The sequence below is a fragment of the Thunnus thynnus genome, chromosome 4, assembly GCF_963924715.1.
Source record: "Thunnus thynnus chromosome 4, fThuThy2.1, whole genome shotgun sequence".
NCBI lineage: Eukaryota > Metazoa > Chordata > Actinopteri > Scombriformes > Scombridae > Thunnus > Thunnus thynnus.
The window spans coordinates 18,994,876-19,013,490 of record NC_089520.1 but is presented as its reverse complement, the minus strand read 5'-3'; the positions used below and the strand labels follow the sequence as shown (position 1 = coordinate 19,013,490).

Here is an 18,615-nt window from a genome sequence, read left to right as displayed (position 1 = left end):
TTCACTGAGCCAATCAGAGAAGCTCACCTGTAGCCCGTTACACAGAGCTACCACAGCAGGTTCACCAGAGGGAGAGAGAGACCCGCAAGCACACACACACACACACACACACAGGGTTAAAGCACACAATACAGAAATACACAGGAAATGCTCACTGTATGACCTCTGGGTTGTAACAGTATCTGTACTGTTATTATCTTACTTATTATCAGAATGAGAGTTCTCTGCTATTATCAAGTGATGATTTTGCTTTTCATTGTGTGATAAGGTGAATCTGAGGTGAGGTACAAAACTCCAAAGTGGTCTATGACCTCGGACACAGCAATTATTGATGCATGGTAATCATGTATTGATTACTCACTTGTCCACATATCAGTTCACTCACCTTACTCACATACATACATACAAAAGAATATGCCATATTGCGCATTAAGTATTTTATTATACAAATTTAAAGTCATGTATAAAGATAAAAGTTATATAAAAACACCCCTCATCAATATAGTTATCCAACAAAATACTATTTCTATATAAAAAAAATTAAAGTTGCAATATATAAGAATCAGAAATTTCTTCTCATTAATGACACTGGTGGCCGTTAAGTGAGCTGCAGTCAGCATCCTGAGCAGCGGTGCTAACATTAGCCAGCTAAAACCACAATATCACAATATATTTCACATGCCTTGCAGTCGTGGGCTTGAACTGTCCAATAGGAAGAAAGCCAGCTTGGGGTCCGACGTTGGTGGACTCCATTTCTAAGCTAACGTTAGCTAGTGTTGCACTCTGGTAGCACTGTAGGGGGACGGGAGAGAGGCAAGGCACTCAGAAGTGTGCATAAATGTTACATCCTTTGGATTTTCCCAGCAGAACCGTCCGGAGTCCTTTACATGGAAATCAGTCCACAGGCAACCGAGAAAGTTGGGGAAGGTCTCATTTTATTATTTCTTCACATTCTGTTGTTTGTTTTAGTTAATTTTTGAATGTTTTAAACTAAAATTCTTACATAATTCTTACATATTGCACCTTTAACACTCACAACCTCAGATAATGTGCTTCCTCAGGACAGTGTGGGAATAGTCTGATCTAGTCTTATACTACATTTAAAGTTAAATTCTGACTGGTGCAAGGAAATGCATGACATCAATTTTTTAGTGTATTCATGTAGTAGAGGTTGATTGAGAAAATAGGTTTTTATGGCCTTTCAGGAAATATGGCATGGTATGGAATATGGAATGTTTAGTGGACCTGGCTTGGTCACACAGCTCTGTTGGTTTTACCTAAGTGCATCTTTAATTTTAACAGTTTATCAACAGGCTTAGACAATGCTGCTTTTGACCTCAGTGACCTCTTCTGCATCAATGCAGTGTTCAACTCAGACTCATAACTGTCCTCTGTGACCCCTGGAGCTCTTCTGCTCATTCCGCCCCTTTGATCTCTTCAAGCTCCTGTTTTTGTAACTGAACAGGCCTGAGCAGCATTGAGTCTTATTACAATAGACCATTCATGTGATTCAAACAAACTCATGTGGTCCTTTAAAAAATAAATCCTAATCCAAATCATCTGATTTTTATTACCTTTATTTTCTGTGGCTAGCATTGACTTATTAACTGAAATCAGTAAGTCAGTGCTAATAGTCTAATAGTTTATACAATCAGTGTATATATGATGTAATTTTTTAAGACATATAGAGGCATATATCAAGCCAAATAAACATACCTCCTCAGGCCGTCAAAAAATGTGTTAAGTTACTTGCTGCTTGAATTTATAAACCCTATAGTGTATTAGATGCTATTTAAAGGTGCAATATGTAAGAATTACATAAGAATTTTAGTTTAAAGCATTCAAAAATTAAATAAAATTATCAACAGAATGTGAAGAAATAATTAAATGAGACCCTCCCCGACATTCTCAGTTGCCTTTGACAGCCTGTGTACTGATTTCTTTAGAAAGGATTTGGTATGTTCACTCTTGATATAAAAAAGGCATGTTTTCCCCCTTAATTTTATCTTTTTTGTTGCATATTTAGTCATGAATATTGCTTATGTTACATTATAGCAAAAATATAGATTTAAAGTTTTCATGAGCTTTAACAACAACAATGTAAGTATACTCTTAGTTTAAATATCTTCACATTCTTAAAATGTACAATAATGCCCTGCCTTGGTTGTAAGTAATGTAAAAAAAAAAAAAGTGTATGTAAATGTGATTTGTAGTGACTAAAATGATAAAACACGCAGAAACTCTATCAGATACAGAAAGAATGTTGCAACTCAATATAGTATTTTGTACATTCAGTGTCTGCAACAAACCCAAACATAATTTAATGATAAAAAAAACCCCCCACCTATATTAGACATTTAATATACTGCATATAGATTGATTACCTGATTACTTTAAAAAAAAAAAAAACATTAAATGAATGCTAACCTCCACCAAATATAGTAAACAACCTGCTCTATATGTTAAAAATAAAAAATAAAGATTAATTTTAAAGGATTGGCATTTCATCAAACATTGCTGTTTTTTCCATCATCGAGGACATGCATTGGAGTACTGATGCTCGCCAGTTCCTTTGACACCACTGAAAGTTCATTGGCAGGTTGGGAGATTGTCTTGAGACGCTGGGGGAAGACATCAGTTTTGTTAAAGAATATCACCAACAGCCATGCAGACGCAAATGCTTCTTAAAACTGCAAAATAATCAAAAATCACCTGTTCACAACACCACTGACCTGCCAGAGTGTCCCTTTTCCTTTGGCCAGTTTGCAGATCATAGTGACTGGAATCATAGAAAGAGATGACATGGCCAGAAACCAACCGATCCAGTATGCCCACCAAGGGTACACATAGGAGTTGTTGAACTTCATGGGTGTGTATCTCAGGAGCAAAAATACAAGTGTTCCCTATAAAAGGAAACAAATCACAAGTATATACACTGTAAGATCAAAATGAAAGATTATTATTATTAATGTAATGTGTTCTAGCCCTCTTTAGACACTCACACTGCAAATAACAGGGGTGGCATAGAGCCAGCAGTACTTGATCAGTGGTAGAGGTTTGTACCCAATCATGTCCTCAATGTTGTCATAGAAGCGTTGAGCACCTAGGACAGAGACAAATACAGCACATGAACTGTGCCCCAGCTTCACATCATACATACTGTTGTGGATTTTCGGAGCTGATGCACTGGCAGTTGTCAGTTTGAAGAAGAGAAGACCAAACCAAACTTCGTATGATGATTCTGGGAAAACTTTAATGAAGAACCTTGCAAGGGACAGCGACTCAAGGGACACCTCCTGTTCGTACGGTGTCCCCAAACTCGTCTGACCCTCACAGTCCAAAACCAGCCTTTAAGCCAATCATAGAAACTAGTTCGTCAGTTCCGAATCATAAACCTATGACCTAAATCTGTATCTTTGGTTTGTCTTGTTGCGTCTGATGATGACCTGCATTCTGGCCTTGGTTCGCCTGTGAGGCTCCTGGTTTATTAAACAACATGTGTTATCTTCTGTTTGAGAGAACAGAAGAGTACAGCTTGACATTCTGTTGTCCTGGTCAGTTATGGAATATCCATAACACATACAATTACATAAGTGTTAACATCTTTTTTTTTTACCTTAAAGAAACTTATTTTCTGGGTGCAATTCTGTCAACTCAAGCAACTGTTTCAGAACTTTGTCTCTACTTTACTTAATGGGACTTAATGTTATTCTTTCATTGGTGGAACCTTATTTCTTTTTGGTATGTAACATTACAGATGGACGATATAACTACTTGGACAGTTAGTCTTTTTCTACTTTTGTGAACTCTGTTTTTGTTATTTATTACCACAGTCATTGGATTTACTGCATTTTTTCCTAAAGATTTTTCACAGTTTCACAACCGCTTCCAGTGAGATCTTCAAAGAACATCTCCTGCTGTCAAATTTTATTGGAAGTGCATAGTTGTGCACCTACAGACGGAGTGAGAGGTGTGACAATGATTTAGATGTGTCATGTTTCTCCAACACCTGCACACCTCCAGGATGTGTAGGTCCATTATTTATAGCTACTTAATTTATGTACTACCACTAGAACACTGTAAGAGCACTATATGCTCAAAGATTTGATGGATATAGAACATAGCATGGAAGTGAGACATGGCTTTTGTTATAAGGCTGTACAATTAGTGTAAAGTTATTGTTGCATATAAAGACAGTATCTTACCATAAATCCATCCAATAATCACTGACTGGAAGATTGCCATCAGAAGAAGAGTGGGACCACTGCATACATAGTGATCAAAAATCTGCAGAATGTATGCGCCAGCCTATAATTGAAGTAGGCAAATTTGTTTGGATGTCAGTCATCTTTTATTTTATTTATCTAAGCAGACAGCTCCTCCTGATGTTAGTGCTTCATTCTCAATAATTGCTTGTATTCTCACATGATGAATTGCTCTATGTGACCACCAGTGAATGTACTTCTGACAGCTCACCTCTGACACCAAGAACAGGCCAAATAGATAGCAAAGAGAACAGATCAGCATCAGAAGAAGCTCTCTGCGATATCCTTTTCGGATCTGGGAAGGGTAGATATCTGCTAAAGAGGTCATGATGCTTTCAAGCCCAGCAAACTAAGGGATGACAGAAAGAAAAGTTAGTGTAGCAACAAGTTAACAGAAGAAGATGGTCAGAAATCTTTGGAGAGACATACAGAAGGCTGAAGCTGACCTGGCCATCTATTCCTAACAAGATGATCATGCTAAAGAAGCACACGGACCAGAGCTGAGGCCACGGCAGAAGGGTCACAGCTTGTGGGTAGACTATGAACACAAGGCCAGGCCCTGCAGAGTGAAACCAACAGTGAGTAAATCAACATGGCTGCCACAGTGTCTTTTCTGATACTACCACTTTAATATGACAAGCGGTGGCTTTAAATACAGCAAGTTACATAGTCCTTCCTTATTTGAAAGTTTCAGTCACAATAACCATTAGAGTTAAAACTAAACATTAAAATGAATACCTATTTGGAAATATTACAGGGGAAACACACTTTTTGTGATTTTTTGAATATATATACTGTTAAAATCAGATTTTGGCCTGAACATGTACATGTACATATATTTGATACTATTATTTGTTTACGTAGCCTCCGATGCTGGTGTAAGGCTGCCGAGGTGCAGCTTCCAGATGCTAACCAACCAGGCTGAACTGAGGGGCTGCATAAAGGGCCAGTATAAGAGTTTTTTGAACTGTAAATCATTCAAAGATATTCCAGTAGAGCCCCAGAATAAAAATATAGACCTAGAAATGTGCATGATGTGTCCTCTTTAAATACTGTGGAAAATGTAGGAAACAGAATGTCTGTCAGAGTAAAACCTTTCAATTTGGATTCAGTTAGAAGCACCACCATACCTGACTCAGCAACTGAAGCAATATTGACACCCTGCTTTTGTGACATGTAGCCCAGAATAGAGAAAATGGCAAAGCCAGAGATAAAGCTGGTCCCACTGTTCAACAGGCAAAGATAGAAGGAGTCTCTGCAAATCAGAAACAATGCACTGTCATTATTTTTATTTTATCTTGGTAACAGAGATGGATCAAGGACTGATAACACTGGTGGTTAGTCTGTGAGTTACTGGGTCACTGTATGAAAAATTGTATACAATCAGTGCAAAACATGCTTACAGAGCCCTTAAAATTCAAACACAGTAGTTAACTTAAACTAACATTAAAAATAAACAAAAAAATGAAATGAAGCTTTTTATTAATATTATGTAAAAGTGACAGCAAGACAGATACCTGTCTAGCAGCCATTCACGTACCCACAAAGAGATATTAAGGAACAGAATCAGATTTTAAAACGTTTGAAATTTAATGGATATTGCTACTATTGACTACTGTTTACAGTATGATGATTGTGTTTTATTTATGCACCACATCTTGCTGCAAAGCATTTGGATGCTTAAACATCACATCTTCATCTTTATAAAGTGCTCACCTGTAGCAGTTGTTGTTGTACTTGTTGTAGCTCCCGAGTGTAGTCAGACATCCCAAACATAAGGCATAGGAATAAAATATCTGGGTTCCAGCATCCATCCAAACCTAAAAACCAGTAAAAAAAAAAAGAGCATTAACACCTTTGCTATGAAACTGATCATAAATTTGAATACCAAAGAGATCATAGGCTAAATGATACCTGTGGGTCGGCCAAACGTTCAGGATTGGGATACAGGTAGTACTTGATACCATGAAAGGCTCCTGGAAGGGTCATTCCTCTCAGAAACAGCACCACTAACATGACGAAGGGGAATGTAGCTGTGATGTAGGTGGCCTGTGTTTGAGCAAGAAAAACTAATTCGTCACAAATTAAAGAATACTTGACTGTACAATCTACAGTGCATTGTTTCTGATTTGCAGAGACTCCGTATACAGTACAATGTACAGTATGTGTCTACAGTACAGTCTAGACACTGACAAATTTGCTTGGAAGGTGTGACATGCTTTTGGTAATTGTTTCTGTAGTTTTACAACATACCGAGACATAATGTTACTGTGACTTTGTTTTTTTTATTGCCATGGACTTTCAACACGCCCTAAATGCACCTGCCAGAGCCATGAAACATGTTGCTTCTTATGTGACTGAGGACTACTGAAGGTACTAGAAATTCAGGGTAGAGCAGTGTGTGTGAACCTGGTGTTATACAAGGTATATAGAGGTGTTATACAAAAACAATTCAGTTTACCAGTTGAAAAAACTTCATCAACCTTAAAAGGTGAAGGATGCCAAGAAGATGCCATTGAAACTCTTATTGTACCAGAGGATCAACTCATATAATTGGAATTTGAGCCACCGGGGCAGAAATACAAGAGATAGGAGTGACTCAACTAGACACAGGCGCTCCGTATCATCGCTAACATCTCTCTCACAAGGCAGTCTGCCAGTCTGTGTTTCCAGTTGACTTTCTCACAATCAAAGACCTCACTCCAGCTCATCCATTGAACGCCAGACAAACGAGGGTTTTGGCTTGTAGCTAACTTTTCACAGCATTGTGATAAACATCCGTCATTAATACCTTTTTTCCAATGCTCAAGGCGAGAGTGACATATAAGAGTTGACTGCATGTGGCTACAAGTCTGTGGAAACCACAGGTGCAAAACAACATTCTTACAGTATTTAGTGGAGATTTCCATTGAGTTACCAGCCTTCCCATATGTACTCTCATATTATATGAATAGATGCTGGGGAGTAGAAGCACAGTTATATGACTCATGTTGTTGAGCATACGACCATGTTGTAAGCGATTCCTGCTACAAACCTGGATTGAATTGAAGCAACATTAGCAGACCTGTATCCTCCTAAAGAATCTGGCACATCTTGTTGTGGGCTGATTTGAGTGCACAATAAGTTCAAGCATGTGCACACGTGAGAGCTAAATGGTGCTTTATCACCCGCCCAAAGACAAAGTGCCATTTAAGCCTACATAACCAGAATACATAACCTGCATGTTTTGGGCTTTTCATATTTTTTTTTATGTTTTAGTTTTACAGTGAATAAAATACATGATGTTGTGTAACTCAGTAGGTGAAGTAACCTCTAAGTTACATCATGCTGATCATGTAACCTGGTTATATCACCTGCTGAGGTCACTGACATTCAACGTTAAAATCCTTTTCACACAGTAAGGGAAACAAAAGTGACAACAGTTGACAAATTAATGTTGGAGGAGACACCTTTGTCTAATAAAATGCACAGGATCAGAGGGGCTTTCCTTCTACCTTTATATGCTCTAAATATGTTTCAGGGTCAGAATAGATTAACAACATTTCAGATTGTTATGTAGGTGAGTGACAGCCTCCTGAAAATACCTCTACTCTCACCAAGTCACCAACATAAGAAAAAAGAAGTTGAGTAAAGAAATTAAAGAAAAATGAAGATTACGTTGGCACTACATGACATACTACATTTCTGTTTGTCTTTTCAGTCTCACCTTTCCTGTGGATCTCACTCCCTTCCAGACACAGAAGTAGCAGATGACCCAGGCCAGAAGAAGGCACAAAGAAAGGTCCCAATGTACGTTTCCCAACGTCTCTATGCCGGTGGATATATTTAGCACCCGTCGTCTGTAGGGATCAATGTACTGTCACTGCATGTGAATCACTTATTTAAGGCAATAGACAACTTAACATGTCCTTTAGTCTCAAGTTGTTTCTATCATGTTGTTTCCTACAACAATTAAAAAACTGAAAGAAATGTTACAACACAAGGACCATGCACTGTCTACTGTACAGCTTATGTCTGCCACAGCTTGATATTTTTAATGTTTCTGAGTTATTTTATTTATTCCAAGATTTAGTGAAGGCACACTAGTCATATGCCCCTTTCTCATTAAGAAAATTTTCTAAGCTCGTGGAATTTGTGGAGAAGGCCAACCAACCTAAAATGTTTTTAGAATTTGAAAAGCATGTGTTTAACTAATTATGATGGCTTCTTCACATTTAGACGTCCAGGTGAGCCAGCATGCACAATACTGGAATCCTGGCACGGGCAAACTTGAAAGGAATGCAGCTATTATTTGTTATTAGTTAACATCTGTGATTGACAAGTCAGAAAGTCCATCATGAAAGGTCTGCTGATGTAAAAGTTCAGCAAACTATTCATCATTATGCACGCTTGAATATGCAATTAAAGGTCCTGCATACCTTTGGTATACAGGTGTTGTCACTTATTCTGGTTGATTAAACCTGCGGGGTTTGCATCAGGTGTATATTTTCCCACCCTGATAGATGCAACAAAACTAACGAGGGATTGATGCAGATGTCTATCAAACATAGTCTGTATATGCCCTCATGGTCCAGACAAGGGGTTTAATCAGCCAAAATAACCACAAACATGAGTGTGTGAAGAATTTAACTATTAAACAACTAGTCAGTGAGCAAGGCTGTTCTGTGCTGATGCTGCGCTCCTGTCAAATGGATTCTAGAGATGGGAAGGATACCCATGATTGTGTGAGCGTTAAAAATACTGTGCAGTGACAATAAAGCACTATATTAAATCTGGTTTTAATTACCATGAATAAAGACCTTTGACTGATGTCATCCATATTTGTTTTCCTTTTCATACACACTTTTCATGTCACGTGTTCCAGTTGAAATTACAACTGTGATTATGAGATCCAGTTAAAAGTTAGATAATTCAAAGTCGTTTGTAGGTCGTTACAGTGCTGCACACCCCCAGGTGTTTTTGGTTATTTTGGCTGATTAGACCTTTGCTCAGGTTGAAGTTGGGTGTGGCTATGCCTGGTGTTACATGACAGTAATAAACTCCCAAACTAGTAAAGTTGTCTTGCCCTAACTTGTGCAACCCAGTTAACGGAGATGTCAGTCACAGACATGTCTGTACACACTCAAACAATCCTGAGATGAGTTCCAATTTGGCAAAATAAGCACAAAAAAAAAAAAAAGTATAGTGCCAAACAAGAAACTAACTGGAAAATCTCTGATTTCCCATCCACACTAAAATGCAAAGCTGGTGTTTTCAAAATAACCCTCTTGAGATTGAAAATCTCTGCTTTTGGGGTCAAAAAAGGAAGGCCAAAATCTAGAGAAACAATTAGACTTAGCCAGCACAACAAGCAACTAATGTTGGAAGAAAAATGTATACTTTGTCAGCAAATGTGAGTACAAGGCTTTAGGAGACTACCTGTGTAAAATTGTTCAGTGAGATGTGGTACTGCTGTACTTTACTACAAGAATTAAGTCTCTTTTGGGTAAAAACTTACTGCCAAAACTCTGTAACAGATGATGATGAATTCAAAGGTGAGGTCAAGTTGAAAGTGGCATTATAGTGGTTTAATACCACACAAGCATCTGAAATATATCAAAGTATGGTTAAACACAGTTAAAACTGAAAACGCATGATCAATTATACAATTATTAGATGATACAGTCCCCAGTTTAAATAAATGCAGATCATCTAAACCAGACATCTTAACTATAAATACAATGAAATAATGCAAACATTTTCCTTATTAGTAAACTCCAGGACAAACAATTACTTCACCTGTATTCCATGTGTTATTACAGGTGGCCCATGGCAACTCTCCGGAGAAGGAGGAGAAAAAGTAAAGAAAGGCCCAGGCTAAAATCACAATGTAGCTGATACATCCATAGAAAATGATCATTTGGCTGGCGAACCCCATGCCTGAAAACAACATAGAGTGTTTATATAGTATTTCCTCCTTAAGTCTGCACAGTGCATCAAAATCCTGGCAGGTACACCTCACCTTCGAACAAGGGGCAGATTTTCCTCCAGCACATGATTCCCCCCTGACTGGTATACTGGCCCAGTGCTGTTTCCAGGACGAACAGAGGAATGCCACAGGTCACAAGGAATAGGATATAAGGAATGAAGAATGCACCTGTGAGTGTGAATAAAGGATTGTTAATGCACATAGAACACCACACATACAAAGACTATATTCACACACATTTTTTTGTGATTTCAACTCCTTGAATATCTGACAAAATGATGCATGTAACGGTTTAAGAGGTAGGCTTTTCTATACTCGCCTAAAATCTGAGTTTGACACATGCTCATAAACTATCGCCTTTATCAGGGAAGACATCTTGACATGTGATGGTAGGAAAAGCACAGGTGCAAATAATCAAATGAATGATGACTGAATTCCATTTAGCTGCTTCAGCTTCATGGTCCTGGTATTGTGCATGCTGGATCACTGTAACGGCTTACTGGGCTTGAATGGAACAGATCCATGTTAATGTCATTAGTAACACGTGCTTTTCCTACCATGACATGTCAAAATGCCCGCTGTGAAAAAGGCCTCAGTAGTCCACTCTGTAGTGTGAAGTAAAGTGAGATTTCAGACACTTATGAATCATCCTTATGTGCAGTGATCATAGTCACAGGTGTAGTGTTGCATGACTAATTTTATGATAATAATAAGCGACACACTGCATTATGGGATTGTTAACAGAAAGTAGTGTCTGTTTTTCGTCGAATTGTGGGAATTTTTGAGGGTGCTATATAGTGCATTCATTTCACACTGAGAGTTTGGACACCCAGTTAAAATGGTGGACAGTAAATAGAGTGCACTACATATTAAATAGGAAGTTCATGACATATTGGAGTTATTGTGAGTCTCCAACTTGTAAATGTCATTCACGTCAACATCCAAGTTGTTATTACGACTGGGAAACTTGGGATTTTTGAAAGCTCCGATATATTCAACTTGGAAGTGCCTGAAAACCAAACAAATATTGGTCAATTACATTGGCCAAATATCTTAGTTCAATGCAATTAAATCCAAATTAAATGGATATGGGGTTATATTGTCATGCACAATATTTTAATCTTCACACAACCAACTCAGTAATCACAAAATCATCTTGATGACATGAACACTTAATCTTTCCAATTTTCACCATTTGATATGAAATGAACGAGACATGAGATGGATGAAATTTTGGTTTAACGACATTTGACGCAGGTCTTTGGCTGACGTGACGCATCCATATATATATATATATATATATATATATATATATATACGTTATGGTGCAAAAGTTTTAGGCACAAAAGTAAAGTGAGAATGCTTACAAAAATATTTCTATAAATTGTTTTAATTTATCCATTAACTTCTTACAAAGTTGACTAAACAGCAGAAACCTAAATGAAATCAATAGTTGCTGTGAGCAGCTATGCCTTTAAAACAGCAGCAGTTCTCCCCGGTTCACTTTAACACAGTTTTTCATGGTAACTTGCAGGTAGGTTGTTGTAATCATCCTGGAGAAAGAATGTTCTTCTGTTGATTTATTATTTAGGCCTCTCAGGTGCTTCTTCATGTAATCCCAGATTGACTCCATGATGTTGAGATCAGCGCTCTGTGGGGGCCATACCATACCATACCATCTATTGCAGGACTCATCATTCTTCTTGTTGCTGAAAATAGTTCTTTATGTGTCTTTGAAAACTCAAAGTTTTGTGAACATTTTATAGTTCGAATGGTGTCTGTCGGATAAGGGATGTCCAAGCAGTTGAGTGTCAAAGTGACAAAGGTTCCAACTCAGTTGGACGTTTCGTCCCATAAATTGCCTTTATAAATTTTAATGCTTTAAAAAATTATATAAAATCACTGAAACATGTTACATTTCAGAAAAATACAAGCACACATCTCCTTAATGAGCTGCACAGATTGACGCTTGAATGGTTTTTATAGCACAAAGTATGCAGCAGTTGAAAGAAGCCAAAAAATGTACGGAAGACTTAAAATAAAATACAAACAGCTGTGTGTGTATGTAACATGAGTGTGTGAAGAATTTAACTATTAAACAACTAGTCAGTGAGCAAGGCTGTTCTGTGCTGATGCTGCGCTCCTGTCAAATGGATTCTAGAGATGGGAAGGATACCCATGATTGTGTGAGGGTTAAAAATACTGTGCAGTGACAATAAAGCACTATATTAAATCTGGTTTTAATTACTATGAATAAAGACCTTTGACTGATGTCATCCATATTTGTTTTCCTTTTCATACACACTTTTCATGTCACGTGTTCCAGTTGAAATTACAACTGTGATTATGAGATCCGGTTAAAAGTTAGATAATTCAAAGTCGTTTGTAGGTCGTTACAGTGCTGCACACCCCCAGGTGTTTTTGGTTATTTTGGCTGATTAGACCTTTGCTCAGGTTGAAGTTGGGTGTGGCTATGCCTGGTGTTACATGACAGTAATAAACTCCAAAACTGGTAAAGTTGTCTTGCCCTAACTTGTGCAACCCAGTTAATGGAGATGTAAATCACAGACATGTCTGTACACACTCAAACAATCCTGAGATGAGTTCCAATTTGGCAAAATAAGCACAAAAAAAAAAAAAGTATAGTGCCGAACAAGAAACTAACTGGAAAATCTCTGATTTCCCATCCACACTAAAATGCAAAGCTGGTGTTTTCAAAATAACCCTCTTGAGATTGAAAATCTCTGCTTTTGGGGTTAAAAAAAGAAGGCCAAAATCTAGAGAAACAAGTAGACTTAGCCAGCACAACAAGCAACTAATGTTGGAAGAAAAATGTATACTTTGTCAGCAAATGTAAGTACAAGGCTTTAGGAGACTACCTGTGTAAAATTGTAGACTTGAATAATAAAAGGAAGAAAGAGTGTGAAGAACAATGTGTGATTGCTTTTAGCAATCACACAATCACTGGAATGTGCTACAAATGAGAAAAGTAATAGCATTCATCTCCTTATGGGGATGTAAAATTTGACATTGAAACGAAGTTGATAGGACAAATCGTGTAGGACTAGTTAAACGCCGAAAAACGGCGAAATAATAAATAGCTTCGTAGCTCTCACACAATTACAACAACTCTGATGTGATGTGAATGAGGCATGGTTTGTGACGTCACAAGTACTGTGTAGAAGCCGTTGACGCCATGTTCTGGACAGATACTCAAGCCTAAACGGAAACTGAAAAACCACAAGTTCAGTGTAATAAAAAACCAGAGGGCTGTGTCAGGTTAAACTTTGCAGTAAAGTGAGTGAGTTTTAGGGTGGAAGCAACAGCTAGGAATTTTTCCTCCATACTTTATCAGGGAAGTCAATGCTGACATGGATTTTGTACATTCTGCCAAGTAGCGTTAGCGTTAGCATTAGCATTGGCGTCGTCCCGGAACTGAAGTAGCAAGCGGGAGTCTGTTAGGTAAGTTAACTAAAGTGTCAAAAGAAAGCTGTCGACTCGATATTTATGAATATATTTAGCAGCTAACCTAAGCTATAACTTTATGATATCTCTGTGAAAATGCACTTGTCTGGTTTGTCAGTATAATAATTTCATCAACTGTTTTAACGGCTAAGTTAGCGTTAGCTCTTCAGTTGATAGAGGTCAGTTTCCGATTTGGAGTTAAGGGGAAAGTTAAGGGAAACATAAATAATGATATTTAGCGACTGATTCGCCGCTTTTCACCACTTACAGTATTAGACATCGTAGCAAACGCCTTAACGCTGTTTAAACCCACTTTCAGATTTTTTAAACCTTTACTGCTATTATGAAAACAGAAAAAAGGGCGATTTCACTGATATTTCCCCATTCAGACCATATCAGACCAGGTCCGGACCAAAAACCATTATACTTAAACGTGTCAAATCTGGACTAGATTAAGAAGGAGACTCAAGGGACTCATTACAACACAGTTTCAGATTTGTGAAAACTTTCTCCCATCCAGACTACTTAGTCCAGGTCCAGATCAAAAACTACTATACTTAGACTTGTCAAATCTGGACTAGATTACCAAAATATCTTTATAGAGTAAATTTTCTAATCTGTCTAATGTGGTCTGGATGGGGGAAAAAGCAGTGAAATCACCCCTTTTTCAGTTTTCACAGACTGCTGTCAAGTAGAAGGTTATTGATATCTATTCATCTTCATTATATAAAAATTTAAACAGTATTCAGCAATAATCATTATGAATATGCTGAATATGTGTAGGCTATAGCTTTAGGGCTGCAACTAATGATTCATAATGTTGTGGATATTTTGAGTGATGGTCAGCACCTCAGTGGAGAAAAGCGGACACAAGCCTTTGATGTCTTAAAGCTGAAAATGTTTATTGAAGCACTTGATCAAGGAGAACTGAAATAGTGAACATCGAAGTCATCTGCAACTTGGATGCTGTCTCTTTCTGTTCTGCCCCCTGAAGGTCTGATAATTAGTCTTTAACCTGAGCAGATCAGCCTACAATATGAAAAATTAGTCTAATTGGTTCACTAGTTTTTAAACAAGGAACTGCGTTTTACCCGTGTTAGTTCAGGTCATGTTGCATGGAACTTCAGGTCACTGTCAGCACATTCTGGCTATGCATTCACCTATTTGTTGTCTAGGCGGGCCCCCTCTGACCTTTGTAACCACGGCAATACCCTTTATCAGAGAGGTTTCTGCATCCCCAAAACAGACACAGACAGCTGCCTATCCAAGGAGAGACAGTGTCTCTCTCTGCAAGACTTTATGTTGCTTACTCTGTGACCTAATAAGATCTTTAATTTACAGCAATACAACAAGAGATAAGCAGCAAATCCTAAATATTGTAGAGGATGAAACCAGAATGTTTGGCAGGTTTGCTCAATAAATTGACTTACTGCTGATTAATTCTATGTGTATAAACTAACTGACACATCAACTAATAGATAAAGCTCTGATGTGTATAAGTATTAACATTTTTGGAGAAAACAGTTAGTAGTTTTCAGCTTTCTAGTAATTTCCCAGTTTGTTTCTCCTTGCCTCCACTCTCTATCTAGACAGTTGTGTTAATCTTGGATGTGTGAGTAGCATTCGCTTACTGACTGTAGCCGGCATTATTTCAACTAATTGTGGCTTAGTGACTGCAGCCAAGATTCCTTTTCGAGGGTGTTACGTGTTTACACAATGTGGATTTGAGCCACAGAGTTGCATAGCGAGTGCGACTGCACAAATATAATGCAAAACTACAAACATATAAAAATGATATTGAAGCCAGATCTAAAAGCCACATGTGGTTATGAAATTGCAAATATAGCTCATGACCTTCTAACAGGACAGAGTCTACATTTAGAGATCACCACCTGGCATACTTGACATCTCTGGGAGCGCTGGATTAGGAAGGTTTATAAAACCAAAGATGGGGTGGTGGACGGGAAATATGAAAATAAAGTGAAAAAATATGGATAAATTACATTAGATGGCTAATGTTTGCATTGAACTTGAGCTTTTAAGTCAACACCATTACAAAAAAAACAAACAAACAAAAAAACTTTTACTAAGAAAACCACTCAAATTTTCTTAGTCAAGTCCCATTATGTTACCACAACACTGCTGAACAACTATTAACCAGTCATTCCAGGATTTCACAGCGTTTTTTTATGATTATTGCAGCCAAAAATACTTGATTTTGCAGTGGCTTTTCTCAAAAATTCCAACACTATTTGTGATGTTATGTGATCTTTGCGGTTGTGGTTAAGTTGTGGGAATTGAGAAAAATTGCAAGCAAAGGAAAATAATGCAATTTTAAAAAAAACTACTACCAATGAAGAGTCATATGTAATCACCTCCTTTGATAAAAAGCATATTGGGTTTCACAGAAACAACTATATTTCAGCGCTTATTTTTTAGAATTTGTTTTGAACCATGGGCTCAAAGTTATATAAAAAAGAAAATACTGTACTTGTTCCATTTATAAGCCTTTATTGAATAAAGTTTCACCTCAACCTTAGTACCAAATAAAATCAGTCAGTAATGCCATTAAAATAAACCATTAACATAAAAATATCATTTCATTTCCAAAGTGCCCATTTTTACGTTTGAGTTAGATTATGTTCATCTTTGTTGTCTGAACAACGCATCAACTTGTATTCTTAAAAGTTACCACAACACAAATGCAACAATTGGTCCAAATCATAAGTGGTCTTGATTTTGCTGTTTCATGCGGAAAAGTTTCGGTAATTTGCAAGCTAGCAAAATTGCAAGCTCTTGCAAATTTCTTGAATTTGTGTTAATTATTTCTTTAGTAATTTCCTTGAAGGACTGATTAATAATTGAGCCCTCAAAAAGCTGAAACCTGACAGTTAATGGTTGTCCTAAATTCAGCTGGGCAGGGTTTCAGAGTTAGATGGAGTCATTCATTGTTTGGTAATGTAACCTCTTAGCTAGTTGCATTACAGCGTATCTAAAGAATTAAACATGTTTTGTGCGTGATGTTACTCACAAATTTGCCTGGAGTGTCCTAACCTAACATGAAACAAAACTGGTAGAAAGAGTGTAATTGATTTATCTGTCATGCAAGTGGACTGGCTTCTCCAGATAAAGAAATGACACATATTGATTTTCCTGCTCTTCACTTCACATGTAAGAGCAGAATGACGAGTAAAAACACAAAGTTTATGTTTAAGTTAAGTTTGAAAAAACAGCTCAAAGTTACTTTATTTATTAATTAGATTACAACCAGTCAAGCAGAATTTTCACATTGGGACCAATGAACATTACATTATAAAACACTTTACCAGCTGGTTTACAGTACTTATGTAAAAATTGCTTGTGTTTGTCTTTTCGATTTGAGGGATGTGAAATCAGCTTGAGGACTATGGTACTTTGTAAGCAAATAATAAAAAGAGGGATTCAGCAAAGAATGTGACTCTCCTCTTTGCACAGACACAGGCAGTACATTATTTTCATTGCCTTTCATAACCTGTCAAATCCTTAATCATCAGATGTGAAGCAGAGAGAGAGACAGACAGACAGTAAAGTTTTACAGAGGACAGCGTTCAGGGATTTTGACTAAATACAGCAGTTAAACAATAGGTTTGTATGACGTTCTAGAAGTGCATTTGGCAATTTATCACATGTGAAATACCAGATGGTTTTAAGATTAACAGATCACAGTTTTTCCTAGAGCAACACTCATTCAATATTTTACAGCAAACGTATCTAGAAGCAACCTAACATAAAATAAAATTTATTGCAATTTCTTTATTGCTCTAGTTTATAGGCTACAGAGGGCTAAAAAACGAGTTTGCATTCATTCTCTAACACTTAACTGCATTTTTATTCAGGGGAGTTAGGGTTATTGGTACTAAACTGAGAGATTAAAAAGTACAAATACTCACCACCACCATTCTTGTAGCACAGATATGGAAACCTCCACACATTTCCAAGTCCAATAATAGCTCCAGCCACAGACAGAATAAACTCCTTTTTGCTACCCCACTTGCCTCGCTCCTTGACAGACTGTGAAGTAGTCTTTGGAGGGAGATGACACAGCCTGGCCAGAGAGTCTGCCATATCGCTGAGGGAGAAGTGATCTAATGGCAAGACTGGCATTGATTCTTGAGTTTCTGGATTGACTGGCTGGGGACCGTCTGATGCAAATTTGAATGGGGCTACCTAATTGACAGGCTGCAAGGTATTTTAGCCACAAGGGGGACCTCTAGATGTACGCCAGAAAGTAATTTGCCAGCACATGGTATTGAGGGATTTGAAAGTGAGGCTGATAACTAGAAGAAGTCACGAATACAGATTAACCTGTCAGTCTCAACTCAAGAATGAAGTATGTAATAGGCTTTTTTGTAACAAAACACAACAGAGATTTTAGATAATTACTTGTTAAAGGTCCAAAGTGAGTTGTTATGGGTCCAAGAATTTCTTTTTTTTTTCAGTGTACATTGCCTGTGTACATTGCTTTCCACATGCTTCTCCTTTTTAAAGTTGAGCTTAAAGTCCAAGTACTAAGTTGCTTTCAGATACATACATTACCTTTTTATAGTGAAGACATATATATATATATGTATATATATATACACTGTTTATTTTTAGAGGGAAATAGTTGAAGTATGTATAGCTGTATTATTTCAGGTTTTGAGCAAAATAACAAAAAAAAAAAGCTTTTGTGTGAGTGTTTGCCTTCGGTAGAAACGTATCAAATAATCTTAAGTTAAACATTTTAGGGTCCGAACTGACACATACATAAATCATTATATGTAATATAAGTGTTCACCAGAACACTTATATTACATATAATGTAATGGCATTTAGCCAGGTAATTGCTATACCGAAGGCAAAACTTATGTAATCAACCATTACTCAGGTATTTGTGTG

The 18,615-nt window shown here is 37.3% G+C and overlaps 1 protein-coding gene and 1 long non-coding RNA gene across 3 annotated transcripts in view; one reads left to right on the top strand and one right to left on the bottom strand.

Moving 5' to 3' along the window:
• Positions 1 to 496: 496 nt before the first annotated feature.
• Positions 497 to 18,269, bottom strand: LOC137181472 (sodium- and chloride-dependent GABA transporter 2-like). Its single transcript, XM_067587205.1, has 14 exons — positions 17,628 to 18,269; positions 10,267 to 10,401; positions 10,044 to 10,184; positions 9,763 to 9,850; positions 7,972 to 8,104; positions 6,180 to 6,314; positions 5,982 to 6,085; positions 5,396 to 5,520; positions 4,712 to 4,824; positions 4,477 to 4,614; positions 4,206 to 4,308; positions 3,003 to 3,103; positions 2,733 to 2,903; positions 497 to 2,621 (listed from the first exon to the last, which is right to left on the bottom strand). The coding sequence occupies exons 1-14, from the start codon at positions 17,839 to 17,841 to the stop codon at positions 2,508 to 2,510; spliced, it is 1,815 nt and encodes a 604-aa protein (XP_067443306.1). The 5' UTR covers positions 17,842 to 18,269; the 3' UTR covers positions 497 to 2,507.
• The window catches only part of LOC137181473 (uncharacterized), a 54,232-nt gene continuing 49,016 nt past the window's right edge, over positions 13,400 to 18,615 (top strand). For both annotated transcript variants that reach the window (XR_010928153.1, XR_010928152.1), the window contains exon 1: positions 13,400 to 13,695. This is a non-coding gene — a long non-coding RNA (uncharacterized lncRNA). The remainder of the gene's footprint in view (positions 13,696 to 18,615) is intronic.